At 42.1% G+C, this 21,740-nt stretch overlaps 1 protein-coding gene across 11 annotated transcripts in view; it reads left to right on the top strand.

Moving 5' to 3' along the window:
- Window positions 1-21,740, top strand: part of LOC139546930 (protein TANC1-like) — a 303,586-nt gene that overhangs the window by 103,813 nt on the left and 178,033 nt on the right. For all 11 annotated transcript variants that reach the window (XM_071355901.1, XM_071355900.1, XM_071355905.1 and 8 more), the window contains one exon: window positions 12,386-12,595. In XM_071355901.1, the coding sequence (XP_071212002.1) occupies window positions 12,386-12,595 (210 nt within the window). The remainder of the gene's footprint in view (window positions 1-12,385; window positions 12,596-21,740) is intronic.

The raw sequence follows: 21,740 nt of genomic DNA, 5'->3' as shown, positions 1-21,740 counted from the left end.
ATGGATACTAACATAAATCTGTCCTCTCTGAATTGGGTATTTTTCCAGTTTACTTGATATTTTGACTGTTGCCATGACTACATCTGGCTGGCCAAAGGGGTCTTGTAGGGGGGGGTGGAGATTTCCCTCCAGGAATCCCAGATTGGCTGCAGGATTTCCCCTAGAGATGAGTCTAGACAAGAGAGGTTGCTGTTACTGATATATGGCAGTCACTCCCAGACAGGCAGCCATACTGGGCTTAGTTACAGATAAACAAGACTAATTTAGCCTACAGTACTTAGTTAAAACTCATTGCTTTTTTTTATCATATACAAATTGATGTATACTAGCTACCCCCGTCCCCCACTTTATTTTCTCTTTCCCTCTGTCTGGCTTTATCGCCCTCTAGCTCTGTGGGCTGCTTGTGTGTTAACCTTGTCAGCTTTTGTGAGACTGTCACCCTGGTCTCGGAAGTAGACAGGGAAGCCTCGTTGTTACGCATTCTAGCTGGAGAATTCCCCATTGGTGGAATGTCCTATGGAATGTCCTATGGTCGTACTTAGTAAACAACAGGTGTAGACTAACTGAAATGCTTACTTACAGTCCCTTCCCAACAATGCAGAGAGAAAAAAAAGAATAATAATAACACAAGGAATAAATATACAATAAGTAACGATAACGTGCCTTCGTAAAGTATTCAAACCCCTTGACTTTTTCCACATTTTGTTACGTTACAGCCTTATTCTAAAATGGGTTAAATAAAAACAATTCCTCAGCAATCTACACATAATACCGCATAATGACAAAGCGAAAGCATTTTTTTAAAACATTTTTATAAATTTATAAATAATGTAAAACATTAATACCTTATTTACATAAGAATTCAGACCCTTTGCTATGTGACTCGAAATTGAGCTCAGGTGAACCCTGTTTCCTTTTATCCATCCTTGACATGTTTCTACAACTTGATTGGAGTCCACCTGTGGTAAATTCAATTGATTGGACATGATTTGGAAAGGCACACACCTGTCTATATAAGGTCCCACAGTTGACAGTGCATGTCAGAGCAAAAACCAAGCCATGAGGTTGAAGGAATTGTCCGTAGAGCTCAGAGACAGGATTGTGTCGAGGCACAGATCTGGGGAAGGAGGCACAGACTTTCCAGAAGGACAACCATCTCTGCAGCACTCCACCAATCAGGCCTTTATGGTAGAGTGGGCAGACGGAAGCCACTCCTCAGTAAAAGGCACATGACAGGCCGCTTAGAGGTTGCCAAAAGGCATCTAAAGGACGCTCAGACAAGTCTCTGGTCTGATGAAACCAAGATTGATCTCTTTGGCCTGAATGCCAAACGTCACGTCTGGAGGTTACCTGGGACCATCCCTACGGTGAAGCATGGTGGTGGCAGCATCATGCAGTGGGGATGTTTTTCAGCGGCAGGGACGGGGAGATTGGTCAGGATCGAGGGAAAGATGAACGGAGCAAAGTACAGAGAAATCCTTGATGAAAACCTGCTCCAGAGCTCTCAGGACCTCAGACTGGGGTGAAGGTTCACCTTCCAACAGGACAACAACCCTAAGCACACAGCCAAGACAATGCATGAGTTGCTTCGGGACAAATCTCTGAATCTCTGAATATGAATATAGACTAGTCTACCCTGCACGAAACAACCATTTGCTTGCACTATCAAAATGAAATCAATTATATCACACAGACTATGAAGTTAACTTGATCATATTTGAGGAAGTTCCGATGAGAAGGCCCTTATAGCCTTTATAGTCACTTGACAGTTAGAGTAATATATTTTAACTCTTATTTTAATATCCCTTTCAAATGCATTAGGCAAAGTGTACCTATTGAGCCCACATACCCATGGATTCAAATAAAAAATAAATTGAACTAATTCATCTGATTGTTATATCCATAATTTTTTGTTATTGTTATTGACAATTATGTGTAAGTTCCCACTATCGGCCAATTTCAAAGCTGCAGAAAAGAATTGTGTTGAGGCTACCAGATATTTTTGTACCTTCTCAGATAAGTGATCATACTTGATCTAAAATTAAGATATTAATATATTAATATATGTAAAGGATAGCATATTTCATGAGCATTCGTTACTATTGAAATTATGGGGTTTTCCTACTAGCAGTCATGCCTGAATGTCAGTCTCACAGTAGCAACATAATTTGGTGAACTACAAAGATTTCATGCATTCACAGCTTACATTTTTAAATGCAGTTTGTCTTATTTTACTGTTAAATGAACCTTGCAATGTTATACATACAGTGCATTCGGAAAGTATTCAGACCCCTTTACTTTCTCCACATTTTGTTACGTTACAGCCTTATTCATAAATGGATTAAATAGTCCCCCCCAATCAATCTACACACGAAACCTCAAAATGTGGAGAAAAAACAGGTTTTTAGAAATGTTTGCAAATTTATAAAATAAAAATAAAAGATGAAATATTGCATTTACATAAGTATTCAGACCCTTTACTCAGTACTTTGTTGAAGCACCTTTGGCAGCAATTACAGCCTCAAGTCTTCTTAGGTATGACGCTGTAAGCTTGGCATGCCTCCATCGTCGTTTTAGAGAATTTGGCAGTACGTCCAACCGGCCTCACAACCGCAGGCCACGTGTAACCACGCCAGCCCAGGACCTCCACCTCCGACTTCTTCACGTTTGGGATCGTCTGAGACCAGCCACCCGGACAGCTGATGAAACTGTGGGTTTGCACAACCAAAGAATTTCTGCACAAACTGTCAGAAACCGTCTCAGGGAAGCTCATCTGCGTGCTTGTTGTCCTCACCAGGGTCGTGACCTGACTGCAGTTCGGCGTCATCAAATCCTCACCTTCAATAGCCACTGGCATGCTGGAGAATTGTGCTCTTCACGGATTAATCCCAGTTTCAACTGTACCGGGCAGATGGCAGACGGCGTGTATGGCGTCGTGTGGGTGAAAGTATTGCTGATGTCAACGTTGTGAACAGCGTGCCCCATGGTGACGATGTGGTTATGGTATGGGCAGGCGTTAGCTACAGACAACGAACACGGTTGCATTTTATCGATGGCAATTTTAATGCACAGAGATACCGTGACAAGATCCTGAGGCCCATTGTCATGCCATTCATCCGCTGCCATCACCTCATGTTTTAGCATGATAATGCACGGCCCAATGTCGCAAGGATCTGTACACAATTCCTGGAAGCTGAAAATGTCCCAGTTCTTCCATGGCCTGCATACTCACCCATTGAGCATGTTTGGGATACTCTGGATTGACGTGTACAACAGCGTGTTCCAGCTCCCGCCAATATCCAGCAACTTCGCACAGCCATTGAAGAGGAGTGGGACAACATCCCACATCAACAGCCTGATCAACTCTATGCGAAGGAGATGTGTCGATCTGCATGAGGCAAATGGTGGTCACACCAGATACGTACTGGTTTTGTGATCCACGCTCCTACCTTTGTTTTAAGGTATCTGTGACTAACAGATGCATATCTGTGTTCCCAGTCTTGTGAAATCCATAGATTAGGGCTTAATGGGCTCCCGAGTAGCGCTGCGGTCTAAGGCACTGCATCTCAGTGCTTGAGGCGTCACTAAAGACACCCTGGTTCGAATCCAGGCTGTGTTACAGCCGACCGTGATTGGGAATCCCATAGGGCGGCGCACAATTGGCCCAGCGTCGTCCGGGTTTGGCCAGCGTAGACCATCATTGTAAGTTAGAATTTCTTCACTGACTTGCCTATTTAAATAAAAATAATTATTTTATTTAAATTGACTGATTTCCTTAAATGATCTATAACTCAGTAAAATCTTTGAAATTGTTGCATGTTGCTTTTATATTTTTGTTCGGTGTAATTTTACATAAATGTCAGTTTGTACGTTTTGAACATTTGGAAATTAATAAAAATGTGTTATTTAAGAGGTTGGCTTGTTACAAAAACCCATTGGCTTAAACGCTACACTCGGGTACCCATTATACTGTTACACTCAGTCTGGACTTTTCACATATTTGATCAAATATTTTTTCTAGTCTTATTAAAACATGTGGTAAGTAAAGTCATAAAACTTTTATATCCAATTTTCTTACAACAATTAGGGCAGTATATGTTGGAAATGTTTAAACTTCGATTTGGTTGGCTTATTAGCGTCTTTTACTTCTAGTCTATTTCTACAGGCGGTTCTGAATTGCCTTCCCGGTCAAGTAATTGATTTCCACTTCCATTTTTAATCAATGATTTAAATTATTATCAGGCTTTTTATGGGGAGGGCATGTCCTCATTGGCCTTGGTCCTCCTCTTTGATGAGGGAGAAATGGGCATGAAAGGGACTGTAATCATTTTTACATCATCTTGGTGCAGGGCTTTATAATTAGAAAGGGTTGATTTCCTTGAACCACAGCAGGGACTGAAATTGCAGGCATCGTCTGGGCCAGGACTTGAGGAAAAGCAACTGAAATAACCCATGGTGAGTTTACATTACTGTTTCCCTCTGAGTTTTAGCTCTGGGTCAGATGGCAGTGCAGCCACCATGACACAAAGCCAACAGGCCGTCCAGCCAGCAACTTATTCAAGGCCAGCTTTTATGTGGCGCCTCTTGTTTTCAAAACTATCAGCCCTAATTACAACTTTGTCATAATGTCTTTAGCATACAATATGCCTAAGATGTAATGCCCACTGTCTAGCATCGCTGCACAAATGAGCACTACAAAGGGGGTTTTATGATCTGCCATTCAGTCAAGGATTGGTGTTTAGTTTTACTAGCGAAAAAGATGTGAGTGACTGTTAGGATTGTTAACAGGTCCAGCTCTTGAAATGTGCGAATAGACTCGTACTGAGAGTTTTAGGAATTTGGGCTTACATCATTTACTGGCACACAGGGCGAACTGAAGTCACTAGTGGCACCCCTGCATAACTGGAGCACAGTGATAGAAGGGGTCTCCCTCCCTCTCAGAGCCCCCTAGTGAAATACATCCCTCCTCTTTGATGGCTACTCAAAAGTGCTATTGTAATACGGTAGTAGTGTTTGTATTAATTGCCCTAGTAACTCTTAGCAGTTCTGGGTTCTTCATGAATGGAGGGGTTTTCTGTCTCTCTCTATCTGCCCTTCTCCCTGTCGTATAACACCCTGACACGATGGTGAAACATCTAGCATAGCAACGGATGAGGTCCTGCTTCAACTGCTTGACCTCTGATTGCTTGGCCTGTGGTTGTACCCATCTCATCCCAATGATTCAATGGTCTTAACAAAATCCATTCCTGTCTATTCACAACTCACATTGTCTTCATAGTAGCGGTTTAGGCATTTTGCCTAATTAAAGTAACAGATATTGTTTAATTAATAGTCTAGTCTAGTGGTAGTGAAGATATAGACTTAGATCAGCTGGTAAGGGTAAATCCTGGAATTGGACACAGAAAGAATCAGTATCTACTGTACCAAAATATAGTGTGGAATTCTCTGTCTTGGAGTACTGTTTCCCCTGTCTCCGGGTGGCGTAATGGGTCGAGATGAGTCCCTGAGTGTCTTTAAGGTGTCTTTAGTCTAGGATTGGGCCCCCTTTTCATGTGTGCTTGGAGCAACCTGTTCTCTTCATGTCAGTGTTCCGTTGGGGCTGTTTAAACAAGCTAAATAGCTACTGAAAGTGGCTCTGTGTTTTGGCTCTTCTGCATTGACATGTTGTCAGGTTCAGTACCTAATGAAATACAAATCAGAAAATTAGAGGTCGACCGATTATGATTTTTCAATACCGATACCGATTATTGGAGGACAAAAAAAGCTGATACCGATTAATCGGCCGATTTTTTAAATGTATTTGGAATAATGACAATTACAACAATACTGAATGAACACTTATTTTAACTTAATATAATACATCAATAAAATCAATTTAGCCTCAAATAAATAATGAAACATGTTCAATTTGGTTTAAATAATGCAAAAACAAAGTGTTGGAGAAGAAAGTAAAAGTGCAATATGTGCCATGTAAGAAAGCTAACGTTTAAGTTCCTTGCTCAGAACATGAGAACATATGAAAGCTGGTGGTTCCTTTTAACATGAGTCTCCAATATTCCCAGGTAAGAAGTTTTAGGTTGTAGTTATTATAGGAATTATAGGACTATTTCTCTCTATACCATTTGTATTTCATATACCTTTGACTATTGGATGTTCTTATAGGCACTTTAGTATTGCCAGTGTAACAGTATAGCTTCCGTCCCTCTCCTCGCTCCTACCTGGGCTCGAATGAGGAACACATCGACAACAGCCACCCTCGAAGCAGCGTTACCCATGCAAAGCAAGGGGAACAACTACTCCAAGTCTCAGAGCGAGTGACGTTTGAAACGCTATTAGTGCGCACCCCGCTAACTAGCTAGCCATTTCACATCGGTTACAGCAGCCTAATCTCGGGAATTGATAGGCTTGAATTCATAAACAGCAGAGCTGCTGGCAAAACGCACGAACGTGCTGTTTGAATGAATGCTTACGAGCCTGCTGGTGCCCACCATCGCTCAGTCAGACTGCTCTATCAAATCATAGACTAAATTATAACATAATAACACACAGAAATACGAGCCTTAGGTCATTAATATGGTCGAATCCGGAAACTATCATCTCGAAAACAAAACATTTATTCTTTCAGTGAAATACAGAACCGTTCCGTATTTTATCTAACGGGTGGCATCCATCAGTCTAAATATTCCTGTTACATTGCACAACCTTCAATGTTATGTCATAATTATGTAAAATTCTGGCAAATTAGTTCGCAATTAGCCAGGCGGCCCAAACTGTTGCATATACCCTGACTCTGCGTGCAATGAACGCAAGAGAAGTAACACAATTTCACCTGGTTAATATTGCCTGCTAACCTGGATTTCTTTTAGCTAAATATGCAGGTTTAAAAATATATACTTCTGTGTTTTGATTTTAAGAAAGGCATTGATGTTTATGGTTAGGTACACGTTGGAGCAACGACAGTCCTTTTTTGCGAATGCGCACCGCAACGATTATATGCAACGCAGGACACGCTAGATAAACTAGTAATATCATCAACCATGTGTAGTTAACTAGTGATTATGATTGATTGATTGTTTTTTATAAGATAAGTTTAATGCTAGCTAGCAACTTACCTTGGCTTCTTACTGCATTCGCGTAACAGGCGGGCTCCTTGTGAGGCAGGTGGTTAGAGCGTTGGACTAGTTAACCTTAAGGTTGCAAGATTGAATCCCTGAGCTGACAAGGTAAAAATCTGTCGTTCTGCCCCTGAACAAGGCAGTTAACCCACCGTTCCTAGGCCGACATTGAAAATTAGAATGTGTTCTTAACTGACTTGCTTAGTTAAATAAAGATGTAAAAAAAAAAAGTATCTGCAAAATCGGCGTCCAAAATTACCGATTTCCGATTGTTATGAAAACTTGAAATCGGCCCTAATTGATCGGCCATTCCGATTAATCGGTCGACCTCTACTGAAAATTAGCCTAGCAGACCATTGATTCTGTAGAAATGCGTCATGTTTGTTAGCCGTTCAGTAGTAGCGCATTCACAGATCTGTGTGTTGAATCTGTTGAATGTGGATGGTGATCTCTGGTCAGTAGGCCTTTGACCAGGTCATGGGGGCCGCAGGGCTCAGCTGCATGGTCGAACACTTCACAAGCGACTGGAAACATACGGAGGTGTCATTGCACTGGGGCCAGATTCTGTTTCTGGCATTCTTCTTTATTTAATAGCCCTTTAAGCAAGACAGCTTTGTGTCTCCCGTTGCGAGGCTCCAGGGAGAACACAGCGCTATGTTGCTGATTATTCCCAGCAGCCAACATTAATTTCCCCTAGGAACTGAGCAAAGTCCTGGCTGGCTAATAGCAGCAGACCACCAGCGTCCTGATTCTCTCCCATTGGTTCATCCTCATGGTCCAGACTGGCGTCATGGGCTTCGTCCCAAATGGCAGCCTATTCCCTATATAGAGCACTGCTTTTGACTAGGGACCGAAAGGCTCTGATTAAAAGTAGTGTACTGTGTAGGGAATATGGTGCCATTTGTGACAAAGCCCATGGATTATCTGGGAAAAGGGTCCCAAACAAGAGGCTGACATGGTCCTTAGAACATAGCCAAGCCTAACGGGCATGTGGCTCCCCACATCTATGATTATGATCCAGCCTGCTCTTTCTGTTGACGCATGAGCAACAGCACTATTAGAGGTTGATCATTCAGACATTTGAATGTTTAGTTGGTTAGATGAGAGCTTGAGAGGGCAGCATTTCTATTCAACAGATAATATTACTTATTGAGAATGGTCTTTCCATTCGAAGTTGGCTTCGGTGAAGGCTCTACATTTTCCATTTAGAACTGGGCTAACTGGGCACAACGGTGTGCAGCTGAGACCAGGCAATCTAGCTCCAACTACAGTACATCGATTAACCTTTGAGCAAGATCATCCCTAGTGGACTACACTCCACTCCATGGTGAAGGAAGTTTCTGATGAAATTCACCAATGGTGTGGAGCCGAGACCAGGCTTTGTGGAATCTAGCTCCGACTACAGTACATCGATTCACCCAAGGTCAATACTTTAAAAAGTATAATTATGAAATGCCCACCTTGTACCCATGTTTGTCGTCGGTAGTTGCGTGCCTTTCTTTGTTTGCTGAAATCATTACTTTTTCAATAAATGTTAAACAATACCACGACCGACTGTTTCCTTGTTGAGATTAATTGGAAATGTGCGCATTTGAGCTAATTTGCCATCTTAGAGCAACGGCAATAAGCAAACAGTCAGTGTTAGTATTTGATTAACGTTTACTGAGAAAGTATGGATTCAACAAACAAAGAAAGGCACATATTGGGTGGGCATTATATAATTACATTTTTTTTTAGGTATTGACCTTCAAGTATATCTTGTAGTCGGAGCTTGATTCCACAAAGCCTGGTCTCGGCTCCACGCCGTTGGTGAAGTTCATCATAAACTTCCTTCACCGTGGAGTGGAGTTTAGTCCGCTAGGTCATCCCTAGCCAGAACTCTAAGGAACTGTTTGGGAGAAACAGTCTTGGCTTAGTGCTCACTGGTTCTAACACAGGAAGAGTGTATAGCCTACATGATGGGGAAAACTCCAAGCTATAGCTGAGGCCATTCGGGAAATTATTCGGAAAGTATTCAGACCCCTTGACTTTTCCCACATTTTCTTACGTTACAGCCTTATTCTAAAATTGATTTTTTTTTAAATCCCCTTATCAATCTACAAACAATACCTCATAATGACGAAGCATAACAGGTTTTTAGGAATATTTGCAAATGTATTAAAAATAAAAAACTGAAATGTACATTTACATAAGTATTCAGACTGTTTACTTTTGCAGCAATTACAGCCTTGAGTCTTCTTGGGTATGACGCTACAAGCTTGGCACACCTGTATTTGAGGAGTTTCTCCCATTCTTCTTTGCAGATCCTCTCAAGCTCTGTCAGGTTGGATAGGGAGCATCGCTGCACAGCTATTTTCAGGTCTATCCAGAGATGTTTGATCGGGTTCAAGTCCAGGCTCTGGCTGGGCCACTCAAGGAAATTCAGAGACTTGTCCCAAAGCCACTCCTGCATTGCATTGTGCTTAGGGTCGTTGTCCTATTGGAAGTTGAACCATCGCTCCAGTCTGAGGTCCTGAGCGCTCTGGAGCAGTTTTTCATCAAGAATCTTTCTGTAATTTTCCCTGTTCAACTTTCCCTCGATCCTGAGGGATGGTGCCAGGTTTCCTCCAGATGTGACACTTGACATTCAGACAAAATAGTTTAATCTTGTTTGGATCAGACCAGAGAATCTTGTTTCTCATGGTCTGAGAGTCATTTAGGTGCCTTTTGGCAAACACCAAGCATGCTGTCATGTGCCTTTTACTGAGGAGTGGCTTTCGTTTGGCTACTCTACCATAAAGACCTGATTTAATGCAGTGCTGCAGATGGTTGTCCTTCTGGAAGGTTCTCCCTTCTCCACAGAGGAACTCTGGAGCTCTGTCAGAGTGACCATCAGGTTCTTGGTCACCTCCCTGACCACGGCCCTTCTCCCCCGATTGCTCAGTTTGGCCAGGAGGTCAGCTCTAGGAAGAGTCTTCTTCCATTCAAGAATGATGGAGGCCTCTGTGTTCTTGGAGACCTTCAATGCTGCAGAATTTTTTGGTAGCCTTCCCCAGATCCTGTCTCGGAGCTCTACGGAGAATTCCTTCGACCTCACGGCTTGGTTTTTGCTCTGACATGCACTGTCAACTGTGGGACATTATATAGACAGGTGTGTGCCTTTCCAAATCATGTCCAATCAATTGAATTTACCACAGGTGGACTCCAATGAAGTTGTAGAAGCATGTCAAGGATGATCAATGGAAACAGGATGCACCTGAGCTCAATTTCGAGTCACATAGCAAAGGGTCTGAATTCTGAATGTAAATAAGGTATTTCTGTTTTTACATATTTATACATTTGCGAAAATTTCGAACAACCTGTTTCCCTTTGTCATTATGGGGTATTGTGTGTAGATTGCTGAGGAATTGTTTTTATTTAACCCATTTTAGAATAAGGCTGTAACCTAACAAAATGTGGGAAAAGTCAAGGGGTCTGAATACTTTCTGAAGGCACTGTACTTGCAGAACAGGTTTTCATGTTTTCTTTTTCATGAAGGAATGCTTGGTTGAGCTAAGCATTCCGTGATAAATAGGAAGTTATTTTCTCCCACAGATTGGGGGTACATGGGAACATGAGGGTTCCATACTGTACACCAAACCTGTCATTGCCTACCATGATTAGCCTACAGGGTACTGGGTTCCTGTTATGGCTTATCAGTCCAATGCACTCAGAGGAGACCTGAAAGGGCACTTTCCCACAGGTTAGGTTATCTGGTGTTTGCTGGAGTCTGTAGAGCAGGGTTACCCAACTGGCGGCCCACCAGGAAATCACCAGGAAATCAGCTCCAAGTGATTTTAATTTAAGAAATCTGTTTCCAAGTATTCCCATACATAATAGAGAAACGTGATTGTATACAAATGTAAGCAAGGTTTGAAATGATTACGTTTTAGTCAAACATATATTTTTGGGCATCTTGCTGTCAATTTGCAGTCAACAAATTATTTATAATTTTGTTCCGGCCCCCTGACCATCCGCTCAAGAAAAAAATCAGACCGCGGCTGAATATAGTTGATGATCCCTTCTGTAGAGTTCAGTACAGTGTAGATATAGTACTCTGTTTTGGAGTAGCCTATTGCATCAATAACTGCAGCTTTCTTGCCTTTAGCGTCTCAAGTTCAAGCTGCTCCAACTCGAACCACTGAATTAAAGATATTACTTCTGGATCATGATTCATTCCTCACACATTAGCTGTACAATGAATTTACTAGAATGCTCTCAGTATTGTACTGAGTCAAAACAATATTTTGCTAATATTTGTTCAGTTAGTTTACCCAAAGGTTTTTGGATCAATGAGTCACACATGTTATCTCAGCTCCATGGTCAATGACACCACTCTTATTTATGCTGCAAACTGGGTATCTTGCCACATCATGAGCCCCATGGCGTATCATTGTGGGCCCATGACCTCTGGTTAAACCACACAGCATGTGGCTCCATTCATTCTTAATGTGTGTCTGACTCAGTCCTGGTCTATCACTGATCATGATCACTCCCTGGACCTCGATTTGAGAACGCTTATCTTGGTATCTCAAATTGTCAGTTTGATTTCATAGTGTGGCTAGGCGCATCTCTCCACAAACCGTGGCTGACCGTGCAGAACACAGCATTAGCAGAAAGCCTCCCTAAGAGGGAGATTTGTCCTGCTGTCTGAATGCCTTCAACTTCATTAGACATTCAGGAGTCCACATGTCTGGTAATATCTGATCTCAAATCAGTTTTTTTCCTCATGGAGATTTTGAATGGTCTGATGTATTTTATTTGTAATTTTCTCTTCAAAAATGTATGCTTATAATCAGGCTTGGTGAATAATATTGATGAGGCAAAAAATCAATACAGTTACATATCGCAATATTACTTTGACTCCAAATATTGATTTGTTAAAAATAAGTTAGCATTAACTAGCACTAGTCAACTCCGGTAGTTGTCACCCTATAGCTTGTTCTCCATCTTCTTTTTAAATAGTGAGCCAACATGTTTTCTGAACATTTATTTCCATGACTAATCCAAACTCATTTTCTCATGCTCTCTCTAGACTCTCTGCAGCAGACATATAGTGAGAAATTTGTTTGTAACATCAAATCGCAATAAAATCGCAGTATCGAATCGCAATACATATAGAATTGTGAGAATCGCAATACATATCGTATCGGCACCTAAGTATCGTGATAATATCGTATCGTGATGTCCCTGGCATTTCCCAGCCCCAGTGAATAATGTCCTAAACAGTGTCCTCCATCTTCTCTTCTCAGCGGGTGAGCTCCACATTGCACAGCGAAGGTGCCTGTCCGGCGGCGGTGCCCCCCAGACACATGAGCCTGGAGGCCTCCACCGCCCCTACTCCCCAGAGGATGTGTTCAGACTGAGCCTGGCCAAGGGCGTGTCCATGTCTCTGCCCTCCTCACCCTTGCTGCCTCGCCAGTCCTACATGATGCCCTCGCGCTCTAGCAAGAGATCCCCAGGTACTGTACTGCACTGCGTCCATCCGACCTCACCCCACCTCACCCATCATCACTCCTCCTCACCCCACCCCTCCTCACCACACTCCTCCTCACCCCACCCTACCCCTCACTTCTAGGCTTACAGCACTATACTATTACTGCAGTAGCTACAACACTACACTTACATTTACAAGTCCAGGCGTGAAGTGCTATGAGCATTTCCTGTTTCTCTGTTCTTGGAATCCCAGGCTGGGACTGGTTCAGTCTCAGTGGACGTCTTCTGAAAGTGACGTTTGCTGTCTTCCTTCAGGTGTTATTGTGTCAATGCTGTACATCTGACAGCGCCTGAGGATCGACAATCCTTTTAGCTTTCAACCAGAATTTCTGTAGCTTCCAGCTTGTTTTTTGCTGTTGTTATACTTGAAAAATACCTTCTTAGATAGACAGGGGGAAAGTATTGTCCATGCACTTGTATTCCTTTCATACTAAGCCGTTTTTCCTCCAACTTTACTACCATACCGCCAACTTTATTCTGCCTTTTCTTTTTATCTGAAAGGTATTGCCGGTATCAAAGCCAAAACTTGTATTTTCGCTAAACGACCTAGTAATACTTTCGGTGAAGTTCTTCCTACGGCTTAGTATGCAACGTAGCCGCAATAATGAGGCGGCATTGGCACGCACTAGGCTCTTAAACTCTTGATGGTTGCCTGGCAGCGCCCTGTTACCATCCTCCTGGCAGTTCTAAACTTTGCAAGACAGGTCACTTCACCCATCTTTGCATAGCCCATCTCAAAGCATGCACTGTTTTCTTAACCACAACTGGATGGATCCATAAATAACTACTGTTGGAATAGCCTAAATATCACGGAATGACAAAAATATTGGAATAAAGTAGGCTAATGCAAATGAAGGCATGTACCAAATTGTTGATTACTGAAAGTCATTCAATCCTTGTAATAAATATGAACCAATAGCCTACCTGTGTGTGGTCAACTAGATGATCATTTCAGCACTGTTGTCTTTGGTACAGCGCCATCGCGCTGCTTTGAGACAAGCGTAGGGACTCGTCTTCATAAATCAATAGGCATAATGCCAGATTCTTATTCTTCCATTGAATCATCATTTGGATATTGGTTAGGCTATAATTAGGCTTGGAAAATGTTAGTTAATTTGAGGTGGGTGCTGCTCATGATCATCTTGTCTAGTTGGCTCATTTAGGCCTATTAGAACATTTTGCCAGCATGTTATGTAGTTAACAAGTGGATTATTTTGCTCTTCAGTCGCTTAGTAGCCAATAGGCCTAGCCCTGACCAAAAGCCTGTGACTTCACTGACTTGTCTGATAATCAATCAATGTTCACTGAATCACCCTCTGTATAGGCTATTTCGTTAATTGTTTCCTGGCTGGGCAAATAAGTGGAGGTGGTATATAGCTCATCTATTTGTTTGCTCTATCGCTGATCAGAAATATTTAGTGTACAATAATATAGCCTAAATCAAGGGTATAGACAATTCCAAAAGCCCACTGAGGTTGTGAAATGTTGAGCATGAGACTCACATTCTTTTGAAAATAGTATTGCTATTATTTTCTAGTGTAGTGAGGTAGGTAAAACGTGGATAAAAAAAGTATGGGCAGCGGTTCCACACGTTTACACATGTCGGCATGCGCATGGGAGCTTTAAAAGGAGTATGCAGGCAAGAATATGGTAAAAATGGGCCTGTTTGAAAGGAGGTCATATAAACATTGCTCATTTTTGGGGGGTCAAAATACCGTAAATCCTATGTGAAAGCAGTATTGGTCAATGCATTCAGCTTTTGCACTGTATTCAATCTCCATGTGATTCCCTTGTGTTTGAGTCAGGGTAGAGGAGAGTAAAGGGTTTGTTTGTTTGTTTGTTTCACTGTATCCCTCCTCTTCATCCCCCCATCCCTCCCACTTTATTTGATCAGCTTCTGTCAGGATGGTGGTCTTTACAGCGACGTAGCTTTTTGGCCATCTATTGGTTCTTAATGCGGGGCATGTGTACAGTATGTATACACAGTGTCTAATTGTTGCTCCTATTTATCTGCTCCCCTCTCTCTCCCATGTTGCAAACATGGCTGTCAACAGCTCTGGGTGTGTGCAGCCATCTTCAAAGCAGCCCGGACCATTGTATCTGGACCTGTTTCAACCTGAGTCTTTGTATTGCGAAGACTTAGCAAAGAGGATAGAAATCCTTTAAGCGGTCACTCTGGTCCCTTGCACACATCTGAGAATCATCTGTGTGGTATCTACTCTTCAGTGTAGGCTGCTGAGGTGAGGATGGCTCATAATAATGGGTGGAACAGAGCAAGTGGAATGGCATCAAACACGTGGAAGCCATGTGTTTGATGTATTTGCTACTTAGTCCATTCCAGCCATTACCACAAGCCTGTTCTCCCCAATTAAGGTGCCACCAACCTCCTGTGCTACTCTTTGTTTTAAATGCTCTATGCTTTGATCCAGCCTTTAGTATAAGATGTGCTGGCAAGTAGGCCTTTGGCCTCTAGATCCAACAAGACCACTGGTCTAATTTCAGAGCAAGGCTATATTTTCTATACCTCAACAAATGCTTCTCTCATCAGTAACATAACTTTATTTTGGAGATTGAAATGCGGAAATCTCTACGGATGAGGTACATTTTACTCACTCCAACTGTATTGGAAATTGGAACCGTATTTTGTTATATTTTTGCCTGTTTGGAATGCGGTTTCTAATGGGGAGCATCCTGTTCTAATTTCAGCTACAGAGCTTGGGAATAGTACTCTCTGATCCAGACTGTTTTCATTTGAGAGATTGTGGTTGCCACAGATTTTTTCATCTCAAACCTCATTTGCTATGCTCTTTTTCCACAATTCTCTCCACACAGCGCTCTCCGATTTTAACGTTGGACTTGTGAGTTTATAAAGCAAACTGCATATGTTATGCAAATCAACTTCGTTTTCAAAAGAGGCCTTCGACTGCAAAATATGCTTACTCGGTAGTTTATTGGGCTAAAACGAGAATCGGTAGCTGTATTTGTTAAAGCCAAGGAAAATCGGTGTCAAGTCGAGCAATGTGAAATCCACATCTGACTGTGTTATACGTTTGTCTAAGCAGTGTACAGTCCCCTCTGACTCACCTAACACTCAACTTAAAAACACCTTTTATTCTTCATCCTCCAGGCGGTATTGGTATTTGCCGTGATTGTTTTAAGCCCATCAAAGGCAGCTCTGATGAAAAGCACATTGACAGGAAAGAGGGGAAGAGTGAGAGAGAGAGGGGGAGGACAGGGTTTGTGAAGGGGAACAGGACCCAGAGAGAGTGTCTATGGAGACACTCTGAAGGTAAAGAAGTGCAAAATGGGTATAGCAGAATAGGAGAGAATTATTTAAGATGGTTGAGAAAAACAGATAAGTGACAAACTGTAGGGGGAGAGTTCTCACCTACAGTTAATAAACACATACCGTAGTAGTACTGAAGGAAATATCCCAGTTCTCACTAATAACAGGTTGCCATCTTGAATATGTTCTTTTGGTCAAATACCTTCAGGGCAAACCCATAGCGAAAGCTTACCGTGGGAGAGTGGGTGTGTTTACTCTGCTGTAGTTTAGCAGTGTTTAACAAAGGGAAATGTCATGACCCAGTGACTTATCCTCTACAGACGCCGTGTCAGAGAGGGCGACAGAGAGAGAGAGAGATGTTTGTAAGTGAAACCAGATTGTGCTGATTCATCAGGGCAGCTCAGAAACATGCCTAGAGTTACTGTGACAGAGCTCCCTGCGACTCGGGGAGGAAGGCTCGGGGGGAGTCTTGTCACCCCCACACTACTCAACCCACCCATCTCTCTACCCTGCTGCTCATCCTACCCCCATACTCCTCCTCATCCATCCACTATGACCTTTTTGGGAAGTGGTTGCTCTGATCCCGACGCCTTTGTGGCTTGCTTCATTTCCTGACAGATTGGATAATCTATACCATTGTGGTGAAAGGCTTGATTTTAACGGGCGTCCTTTCATGAAGACTTCACAGAAACAACACAGAAAATTCTGTGGGCCAATTAAGAGCGTGACGAATGCCTGAGCCACATGGGCCTGGTGGTGCTGCTCAATGCTGCTGCTTTGATCAGCTAAGTAGAGAGCTGACAATGAGCGCAGTGCAGACATGTGTTGCACAGGACCTCCAGTGTACAGTCTGAAGTTTACAGGTCCGGTGGAGGCTGGCCCATTCGAAGGTAGGGGCTCAGGACTCAGCCTCAGGAAAGTGTGACTGACTGCCTCTGCTCTGACTGCCAGTGGGACATGATGGAATCCTGGGCAACTCCACAGTGACCTCCTCTGGTCATGTGGGGTCACTGTGTTTTTCATCAGTGATTCCCTCCTGCCTCTAGTCTTCAAGGTCGTAACCATCCAGCCAGGGTCTGTCTGAACCGGCCCTCCCTGTCTCCCTGATTACTTTCTGGGTGCTGGGAGTGGATGAGCAACATTCAAACACCCCATCTCCTCTCAGCCGTACACACATCTATACGCACATCAGACGCTGCTTCCGTCCCAATTACAGGCTTTACTAGTGACATTGGATTTCAACTAAGGCGATAGAGTGGGGAGAGTAGAGTTTACACTCTACTTTCCCCACCAGCGAGGATAGGTGAATGGACATTGTGAAGTACGTGGACAACAATTAGGCGTATACTTAGCCATCTTGACACGCTTTTTGGAAACATAAAACAGCAGATCATATCATATGTATTACCGTTCTGGACTGCTTATCATTTTAATCTGCATGTACAGTGCCTTCCGAAAGTATTCACAGCCCTTGGATTTTTCTACATTTTGTTGTGTAACAGTCTGAAATTAAAATACGATTACATTGATATGTTTGTCACTGGCCCACACACAATACCCCATAATGTCAAAGTGAATTTGTTTTTGATATTTTTACAAGTTAATAAAAATGTAAAGCTGAAATGTCTTTAGTCAATACATCTTCAACCCCTATCTTATGACAAGCCTAAATTAAATGCAGGAGTAAACATTTGCTTAACAAGTCACATAAGTTGCATGAACTCTCTGTTTGCAATAATAGTGTTTAACATGCTTTTTGAATGACTACCTTATCTCTGTACCCCATACTTACAATTTTCTGTTAAAAACAGATTCAACCACAAAAACCAGGGAAGTTATCCAATGCCTTGCAAAGAAGGTCACCTGTTGGTAGATGGGTACAAATTAAAAGACATTGAGTATACCTTTGAGCATGGTGAAGTTATTAATTACACTTTGGATGGTTTATAAATACACCCAGTCACTACAAAGATACAGGCGTCCTTCCTAACTCAGTTGCCGGAGAGGAAGGAAACCGCTCAAGGGTTTCACCAGGAGGCTAATGGTGACTTTAAAACAGTTACAGAGTTTAATCACTCCTCTTTTCAGTTCGATGCAGCTAGCAACTGGAACGACCTGCAAAAACACTCAAATTGGACAGTTTTATCTTCATCTCTTCATTCAAAGACTCAATCATGGACACTCTTACTGACTGTTGTGGCTGCTTCACGTGATGTATTGTTGTCTCTATCTTCTTGCCCTTTGTGCTGTTGTCTGTGCCCAATAATGTTTGTACCATGTTTTGTGCTGCTACCATGTTGTTTTCATGTTGTGTTGCTACCATGCTGTGTTGTCATGTGTTGTTGTCTTAGGTCTCTATTTATGTAGTGTTTTGGTGTCTCTTGTCGTGATGTGTGTTTTTGTCCTATTTTTATTTTATTTTTAATCCCAGCTCCCGTCCCCGCAGGAGGCCTTTTGCCTTTTGGTAGGCCGTCATTGTAAATAAGAATTTGTTCTTAACTGACTTGCCTAGTTAAATAAAGGTTAAATAAAAAATAATGTCTGTGATAGGAGAAAACTGAGGATGGATCAACAACTTTGTAGTTACTCTACAATACTAACCTAATTGACATGGTGAAAAGAAGGAAGCCTGTACAGAATAAAAAATATTCCAAAACATGCATCCTGTTTGCAACAAGGCACTAAAGTAATATTGCAAAAAATGTGGCAAAGCAATGATCTTTTTCTCCTGAATACAAAGTGTTATGTTTGGGGCAAATCCAATACAACACATTGTGGCTGCATCATGTTATGGGTATGCTTGTAATCGTTAAGGACTAGGGAGTTTTTCAGGATAAAAAATAAATGGAATGGAGCTAAGCGCAGGCAAAATCCTAGTGGAAAACCTGGTTCACTCTGCTTTACATCTGGGAGATGAATTCACCTTTCAGTTGGGACAATAACTTGAAACACTGCTTACCAAGAAGACAGTGAATGTTCCTGAGTGGTCAAATTACAGTTTTGACTTAAATCTGCCTGTAGGTTGTCTAGCAATGATCAACAACTAATTTGACAGCGCTGGAAGAATTTTGAAAATAATAATAGGAAATTAATAATGGGTAGATGGGTGAGAAAAAAATATATTTAATCCATTTTGAATTTAGGCTGTAACAAAACAAAATGTGGAATAAGTCAAGGGGTATGAATACTTTCTGAAAACACTATATATGGAATAAGGCTTGGGCAGAGCAGGTCCCTCGTAGGCCATTTCACATGGAAATCATTTAAAATGTTACACTTTGATGGAGAGCTTTGGCCCCAGTTCTCTAATAATCAAAGGATTGTTTTTCTCGGTCAGTCAGGCAGAGGTGCATCTGATCTGTAAAGGAGAGCATGGCGGTGCAGGACTCTTGGCACTGTAGTCTCAGTTTGGTATCTATATCATCATCAGATCTGAGTCTTCCTCCTTTGCCCAGCCACGTGTGTAAGTAACCCTGACTGGCCACTGCTATTGATGGATCTGAGAAGACCCTGCTGCCATGATATACTATGTTTGGAAACGTCCTTGGACTAAACCTTACTACCAAATGTAAATTCCCTTAAACACTCCGACCCCTAAAGACTCCTTAAGTCCTGTGTTAGAATATATATGTCCTGTGTTAGAATATATATAAATATTTTGGCCAACTTACCTTCACCTTGTGCTAGGGGTTGGAAGTGCATTTTGGTGGAATCAGATTCTGTACCACCTACAACAAAATACACAACAATACACAATTTAACCACCCCACTAATTGTACTGATCTTTATTGGACTGGCTAGCTAAGCATACCTAACATGGACATTTCAATATTGTCAGTTTGCTGTTAGCTAACTAGCGTCACAAAATTGGCAGCAAGATTCCGAGCCAGCTGAGACTGGCTGAGAACCAACTAACCAACCATAGATGATTTATACACATTCATCATTGCTACTAACACACAAATAAAATGATTTAGCTATATTGACGATTTTATTTTTAGTTACGGAGTGTTTTCCAGAAATGGGTGGAATAGATGGCTACCAAATTGAGATACTCTTTATTTGCTAACATTAGCCATCTTACGTTAGCTAATGTCATTCAAAGATAGAACAAACAAACAAACATGGTTACTCTGCTGAAGGTAGCTACCAGTCTAGCAGTGACTACTATGACATAGATGAAATTGATTGACAGTGTGTATACCAAAAGATAGCTATATGATTTAGCTGATGGCTTTCAGAGTTCAATACAGGTCTGTAACGTTAGCTAGCTAGCTAACTTACCCATCTAGGCTAGCTAATGTTAGGTTACCTCTAATTGTGAATCTTTCGTTTTGTTGTGAAGGGGAAAAAATCGCTGTTATCATATCACTTCTCAGCTGTCGTCAAAATAGATTCCCCATCAGTTAAGCCTTTAAATCTGATTATTTTGTGTTGGTCGTTGGAGGTAAACAACGACATTATTCAAGTTTGTATCAGCATTCACTCTGAATGCCGGACTTTGTGGTTCACTATGAGCATCAAGGATCGCTCTGTACTTTGCTCCGTTCATCTTTCCCTCGATCCTGACTGGTCTCCCAGTCCCTGCCGCTGAAAAACATCCCCACAGCATGATGCTGGCACCACCATGCTTCACCATAGGGATGGAGCCTGGTTTCCTCCAGACGTGACACTTGGCATTCTCGTTTCTCATGGTCTGAGAGTCCTTCAGGTGCCTTTTGACAAACTCCAAGCGAGCTGTCATGTGCCTTTTACTGAGGAATGGATTACTTTTGGCCACCCTCCAATAAAGTCCTGATTGGTGGAGTGGTGCAGAGATGGTTGTCCTTCTGGAAGGTACTCCCATTTTCACAGATGAACTCTGGAGCTCTGTCAGAGTGACCATCGGGTTTTTGGTCACCTCCCTGACCAAGGCCCTTCTCCCCCGATTGCTCAGTTTGGCCAGGCGGCCAGCTGTAGGAAGAGTGTTGGTGGTTCCAAACTTCTTTCATTTAATAATGATGGAGGCCATTGTGTTCTTGGGGACCTTCAATGCTGCAAAAAAACAATCCTGTCTCGGAGCTCTACGGACAATTCCTTCGACCTCATGGCTTGGTTTTTGCTCTGACATGCACTGTCAACTGTGGGACCTTATATGTGACCGACCATCTCAAATCGGTCTTATGTAGCAAAATTTGAAATTGTGTTTTTTACATTGGATATAAGTGTCACGCCCTGACCTTAGTTCCTTTTTTTATGTCTCTATTTTGGTTTGGTCAGGGCGTGAGTTGGGGTGGGCATTCTATGTTTTGCATTCTATGTTTTGTATTTCTTTGTTGTTTGGCCGGGTGTGGTTCTCAATCAGAGGCAGCTGTCTATCGTTGTCTCTGATTGAGAACCATACTTAGGTAGCTCTTGCCCACAGGGGTTTTGTGGGTAGTTATTTTCTGTTTTGTGTCTGCACCAGACAGGACTGTTTCGTTTACTCTCTTTGGTGTTTTTGTTATTTCAGTGTTCAGTTTATTTATTAAATTAACATGAACATTTCCCATGCTGCGTTTTGGTCCACTCCTTCTTCCCAGGACGAGCGTTACAATAAGTAGAGACTACAAAATGGTATATCATACACTACAGTTGAGGAACAATGGGAAAGTAATTTTGCTTTGGAAGTTGATAAACCTATAAACTCACTTTTGAGAAAATGGTCTTTGAATGTTTTGGTACTACTATTGGAGAGCCCTTCTTTTTCTACACCCATTCAGCATCGTTCACACCCTCTTAAGCTTTAGCCCCATATATTTAAGGGTTGATCCGAGCGTTCTGTACTAACAGCAGCAGTGAAGCAC

The sequence above is a fragment of the Salvelinus alpinus genome, chromosome 20, assembly GCF_045679555.1.
Source record: "Salvelinus alpinus chromosome 20, SLU_Salpinus.1, whole genome shotgun sequence".
Classification (NCBI taxonomy): domain Eukaryota; kingdom Metazoa; phylum Chordata; class Actinopteri; order Salmoniformes; family Salmonidae; genus Salvelinus; species Salvelinus alpinus.
The sequence above is the reverse complement of the archived record's forward strand: the minus strand, read 5'-3'. Positions and strand labels throughout refer to the sequence as shown.